This window comes from Otolemur garnettii, unplaced genomic scaffold, assembly GCF_000181295.1.
Source record: "Otolemur garnettii isolate 467f Iridium unplaced genomic scaffold, OtoGar3 scaffold00011, whole genome shotgun sequence".
In the NCBI taxonomy this organism is placed as follows: domain Eukaryota; kingdom Metazoa; phylum Chordata; class Mammalia; order Primates; family Galagidae; genus Otolemur; species Otolemur garnettii.
Window position 1 is genome coordinate 3,513,633 of NW_003852406.1, and position 6,190 is coordinate 3,519,822.

The following is a 6,190-nucleotide window of genomic DNA, read 5'->3' on the forward strand; positions in this document are numbered from 1 at the left end:
TTGTGGCGGGCGCCTGTGGTCCCAGCTACTTGGGAGGCTGAGACAGGAGACTTGCTTGAGCCTAGGAGTTGGAGGTTGCTGTGAGCTGTGATGCGTACTCTACGCAGGGGGACAGCTTGAGGCTCTGTCTCAAAAAAAAACAAAAAAAAAATAGCTGGGCATTGTGGCAGGCACCTATAGCCCAGCTATTCGGGAGGCTGAGGCAAGAGAATTGCCTAAGCCCAAGAGCTGGAGGTTGCTGTGAGCTGTGATGCTACCGCACTCTACAGAGTGTGACAAAGTGAGACTCTGTCTCCAATAAATAAATAAATAATGAATGTATTACTGTGTCGATAATTTGAAGGCTGTTCTACATGATAAAATTAGAAAATCCAATATACAATTTAACACACATCAGAGATTTCATATATTTACTGAAAAGTAAAAATTACGTTCTATTTTACTAATTGAGCTATGACAACAAAAAGAGACTTCATGTCAAAAAAAAGAAAAGAAAAGAGAATGCAAGAAAGTACTACAAATACATTCTACCTTTCCAGAATATCAGTGGATTTTAATATAGCCCAAAATAATTTCAACAATAACATTTGTGAATTCTCTTACTGGCATGAATTCTTTGTTGATTAATACTTTTTTCAAGTTCTCTTCTCAGTCTGACTTCTGCCCCATACTTTCCAACAGTGCCATCATCCACCAATATGAAATGGGAATGGAGATTATTCAGAACGTTCAGTTTGCTCAGGGGGTTCAATAAGGTTTGATAAGGAGCAACCACCTAAACACCAGCAAACAGTTAGTAGGCAGAAACAAATATAACATAATGCAAAATCAATTCTGCAACAATCTGTAAAGAGAAGTAAAATTTTATTTTACATATATAGCCCTTAGTTGATCACCTCTGTACACTGACAACCACCTTAAGTTGACCTAATTTTCACAGACCATACGTGCATCATATGCACAGTATCAGTACAGTAGGCCTAGTTCCTCATGTTAACAACCACCATATGTTGACCAGTTTGCTAGTCCCTTGGGTGATCAACTTACAGGGGTTCTACTATGTGAGTAAATAAAATATGGCAAACAATATATTAAAAAAGCACAAGCTTGTAAGCACCTAAAGATTTATCAACAATGGGTTGAGCCACACCATTGTCTCTTGATCCTTATTGAAGAATTATATGTTTTTTTTCCTTTTCTTTCTTTTTTTTTCTTTTTTAAGACAAGAGTCTCACTCTGTTGTCCTGGGTAGAGTGCTATGGCATCATAACTCAGAGCAACCTCAAACTCCATGGCTTGACTGAGCAATCCTCTTGCCTCAGCCTCCCGAGTAGCTGGGACTACAGGCGCCCACCACAATGCCCAGCTCTTTTTAGGGTCTTGCTCTTCCTCAGGCTGATCTGGAACTCCTGAGCTTAAGCAATCCACCCACTTGGGCCTCCCAGAGTGCTGGGATTACAAGCACGAGCCACCGGGCCTGACCCAGAATTACATATTTCATCATCATATGCAAAGGGAGAAGCAGTAAGTAAACAATAGTGAAAAAGAAATTATCAGGTTAAGGGCATAAACTACAACATACAAAGGATACAAAAAAACACAAAATGTCATGTACCAGGGCAGCACCTGGGGCTCAGTGAGTAGGGTGCCGGTCCCATATACCAAGGGTGGTGGGTTTAAACCTGGTCCCAGCAAACAAACTGCAAAAACAACAAAAAAAATAGCCGGGCATTGTTGTGGGCACCTGTGGTCCCATCTACTCAGGAGGCTGAGGCAAGAGAATCGCTTAAGCCCAAGAGCTGGAGGTTGTTGTGAGCTGTGATGCCATAGCACTCTACCAAGGGCAACAAGGTGAGACTCTGTCTCTTAAAAAAAAAAAAAAAAGTCATGTACCTATTTTTCTACCCAATACAAATTGAACACAATTTTTAAAATTGAAACTAGAAATTTAGTGATAGTTCAAAGTCATTGTTAAAATTATTTTAGAAGGTCTTGATAAATATCTATAACCAATTCACATATATTAACATATTCAAACAAAATATTAGCATTTTAGTCCTACAATTAGAGACAATAAAATTAATCCTCAAGTCACCTAGTTATTAAAAATTAAAGTCTAGTACATAATGGAAAATGTGAGATAATTTTATACATAAAAAAAGGCCAGGCACACTGGCTCCCTCCTATAATCTTAGAACTCTGGGTGACCGAGGAAAAAGGATCACTTGAGGTCAGGAGTTCAAGACCAGTCTAAGCAAGAACAAGACCCTTATCTCTACTAAAAACAGAAAAACTATGGCTCAGTGCCTGTAGCTCAGTGAGTAGGGCGCTGGCCACAAACACTGAGGCTGGCAGGTTCGAACCCTGGCCTGGGCCTGCCAAACAAGGACAACTGCAACCCTACAATAGCTGGGCACTGTGGGGGGCACCTATAGTCCCTACTTGGGAGGCTGAGGCAAGAGAATCACTTAGCCCAAGAGTTTGAGGTTGCTGGAGCTGTGACGTCACAGCACTCTACTGAGGGTGACACACACAGTGAGACTCTGTCTCAAAAAAAAAAAAAAAAAAAAATTAAAATAGAAAAACTAGTCGGGGGCAGGGTACAGTGGCTCACGTCTATAGTTCAAGCTATCTGGGAAGCTCAGGCAGGAGGATCACTTGAGCCCAGGAGTGTGAGTTTGCAGTAAGCTATGATGACATGCCAATGCACTCTACACACTGTCTCAAACAAAACCAAAAAAAGCACCAATATATAAGAGCAATTATTTATATTTATGATTCATTTATATATATGCATGTTCAAAAGGATCTGAAGAAAGCCTTAGGAAAATACCTCAAAAAATTAATTTGTGTGATCACAAATACTTCGGTTGACTTGCTCTGTTCTTGCTATAATTTTGTTCATACTTAAGTTCAAATATAAGAAACTTTAAAAATCATTCTTACATCTCTCCCAACAAGATCATTTCTGTTTTCAATCACTCCCCATGGAGCTATTCCAATAGTGCAAATCTTTCGAGATGATCTGGAAGCATATTCTTTGAGGGCATCGCCAACATGTTTTGCCACACCTATTCATACAAAAGTTTGCTTTATTCTAAAAGTCTTTATTGTGTTCAGAATACAGTATTCAATCTGTAACATTTTAGCATATAATATAGTTCTTTACATATACAAAATAAGGTGACAAGGTTCAAAGCCAAACTTAAAAGTACACACAAGGACAAAAAGGAATAAAAAGCAAAACCATATCCCATGACATCAAATCACTTACAACTGTCAGAAACATAAAATTAACTTTTCCCATGTTGTCAGTCCTAGTTCTTTCTTGGATTTCTCCTACAAGTAACTATAGTTTTTTGTTATTCCTCTACACATCATCTAGGAAAAAATAAGATTATGGCTCGGTGAGGCCTGGCACAGTGGCTAACACTTGTAGTCTCAGCTATTCAGGAGGCTGAGAAAGAGAATCACTTGAACCCAGAAGTCTGAGGTCACTGTGAGCTAGGCTAATGCCATGGCACTCTAGCCTGGGCAACAAAGTGAGAATGTGTCTTATAAAAAAAAAAAAAAAGAATATGGCTCAGTGGAACATGACCCTAAACCATAAAATCACTCACACACAACTACCAAAAAAGATCGTGTGAATCAAAAATGAAAGTGAAGCCGGGTGCAGTGGCTCAAGCCTCTAATCCTAACACTCTGGGAGGCTGAGGTGGGTAGACTGCCAGAGCTCAGGAGTTTCAAACCAGCCTAAGCAAGAGAGAGACCCCATCTATAAAAATAGCCAGGTGTTATGGCAGATGCCTATAATCCCAGCTACTTGGGAAGCGGAGGCAAGAGAATCACTTGAGTCTAAGAGTTTGAGGTTGCTGTGAGCTATGATGCTACAGCACTCTACCCAGGACAACAAAGTGAGACTCTTATCAAAAAAAAGAAAGAAAGAGAGGAAAAAGCAGAGAAGTCCATTCCAAAGAGCATGTAACTCCTCACTGTTACTTCTTATGTGGGTCTTGTTCATGCCATGGCACTCTATCGGGGGTAACAAGTCTCAAAAAAAGACAAAAAAAAACCCCCCCAAACCCCCAGAATTTTGTCCCCCAGAACTCATATGCTGAAATCTAACTTCCCAATACCCCCAAATATGACAATAGTTGCAAGCAGGGCTTTTAAATACATTATGATAAAGTTAAAATGAGGCCTTTAGTAAAGGTCCAATCTGGCTGGTGACTTTCTAGGTGAAAATCAGAACACAGCAAAAGTCAGGGATACCTCCACAGAGAGGAAGGCAACAAGAACATACAATAACAAGGTGCTGTCTTCTTTTTTGGCAGGTCAGAAAGATCGGACCCCGGAAAAAACAAACCTGCTGACGCCTACACCTCATCTTGGACTTTTAGCCTCTATAACCATGGGAAAATAAATTTCTGTGGGTTGGGAATAGTGACTCACCGGTAATCCTAGCATTCTGGGAGGCTGAGCTCACAGGTTTGAGACCAGCCTGAGAAAGAACAAGACCTGGTCTCTAAAAATAGCAGGGTTTTGCGGCAGGCACCTGAGTCCCAGCTACTTGGGAGGCTGAAGCAAGAGAATCACTATGCCCAAGAATTTGAGGCTGCTGTGAACTGTGATGCCACGAAACTCTACCAAGTGTGACAAGTCTCAAAAAAACCCAAATTTCTGTTGTTTAAGCTCCCCCTCCCCCAGCCAGTCCATGGTATTTTGTTATGACAGCCCTGGCAAACTAATACAATTTGATTTTTATAATGTATTACACCTCATCCCTCACTTGGCTTATGGAAAAAGCATCTTCATTGGTCTTTCAACCGCTGCCTAGCCTACTTACACTCCATTTTCAAAACATCACTCATGTGATCTTTGCTCTTTCAACTCTACCTATAATCTTCCCTTCTCATTCTGAGTAAAGGCCAAAGACTTGTAACAGTCTACAAAGCCTTATATAATGCCTGATGTCCCTACTATTCACCATGATTCCCCACCACCATACACCAGTAACTGCTGATCCTGTCACCTAGCACTCGCTGCTTGTTCCACTCAAACTATACTGACCATTCTTACCAGTCTCCCAATATACTAGCTGCTTCTTCTCCTTTGTACACTCAGCTTCATGTTTTTCTTGTATCTTGATTCCTCACTTCCTTTCATCTCTCCTCAAATTTCACCTAATCAGCTCTCCTTGGCCATATACAAAATAGCAGCCTCTCTACCATCTCTCACTACCCCTCCCCTTTTTATTTCATGTCTGCATAACGTTAATGTTATAATATTAACATATTATATATTACTAAGTTATCAGTTTATTGCCTACATCCCCCCACTAGAATATAAGCACCATTAACTATGTTGTTGATCTTGAGTAATACTTTATATTTTTATTGCTTATTATTTCTTGTAAGTAATAATATATTAGTCTCAGTAGCCCAAAAAACATGTGACATAAACTGAGGTTCAAGAAATGTAATAGTCGTTGATAATAAAATAGATGCTTGCAATTTGAGTTAAGTAAATGATTGTTTTATTACAGACATTAAAATTAATTTTCCCTCCTTATATTTAACCTGTATATGTAATAGAGAAAACTTAAAATAAAAGTAAATAATAAGTAAAAATTTACTATTACTAATTAATCCACTGCTGAGATAATGGATTGCTATTCTCATATTGATTTGTCAATCATCAAAAAGTAATAGGAATAATACTTTGCTCTGTAACAGAGTCAGCAAACTCTTTTGCAAAAGGTGAACCAGTGAATATTTTAAGCTTTACAGAGCATACAGTCCTATCACAACTACTCATTTCTGCTAGAGTAGCACAAAAACACTCATAAACAAAAATACATGAACAAACGAGTATGGCTGTGTTCCAATAAACCTTATTCACAAAACAAGGACCAGGCTACATTTGGTGCATGGGTCGTAGTTTGCCAACCCCTGCTCTAACACGTATTTTCTTTCCTTTTTATTTTTTTAGAGAAAGAGTTTCACTTTGTCCCCCTTGGTAGAGTGCTGTGGCATCACAGCTCACAGCAACCTCCAGTTCTTGGGCTTAGGTGATTCTCTTTCCTCAGCCTCCCAAGTAGCTGGGACTGTAGGCACCTGCCGCAACAGTCAGCTATTTTTTTTTTTTTTGGAGAAAGAGCCTCAAGCTGTCCCCCTGGGTAGAGTGCTGT

General features: G+C 39.6%; 1 protein-coding gene across 2 annotated transcripts in view; it reads right to left on the reverse strand.

The window, feature by feature from the left end:
- Window positions 1–6,190, reverse strand: part of TRPM7 (transient receptor potential cation channel subfamily M member 7) — a 110,129-nt gene that overhangs the window by 73,626 nt on the left and 30,313 nt on the right. For both annotated transcript variants that reach the window (XM_023509975.1, XM_023509974.1), the window contains 2 exons: window positions 2,947–3,071; window positions 604–775 (listed from right to left, as the gene is read on the reverse strand). In XM_023509975.1, the coding sequence (XP_023365743.1) occupies window positions 604–775; window positions 2,947–3,071 (297 nt within the window). The remainder of the gene's footprint in view (window positions 1–603; window positions 776–2,946; window positions 3,072–6,190) is intronic.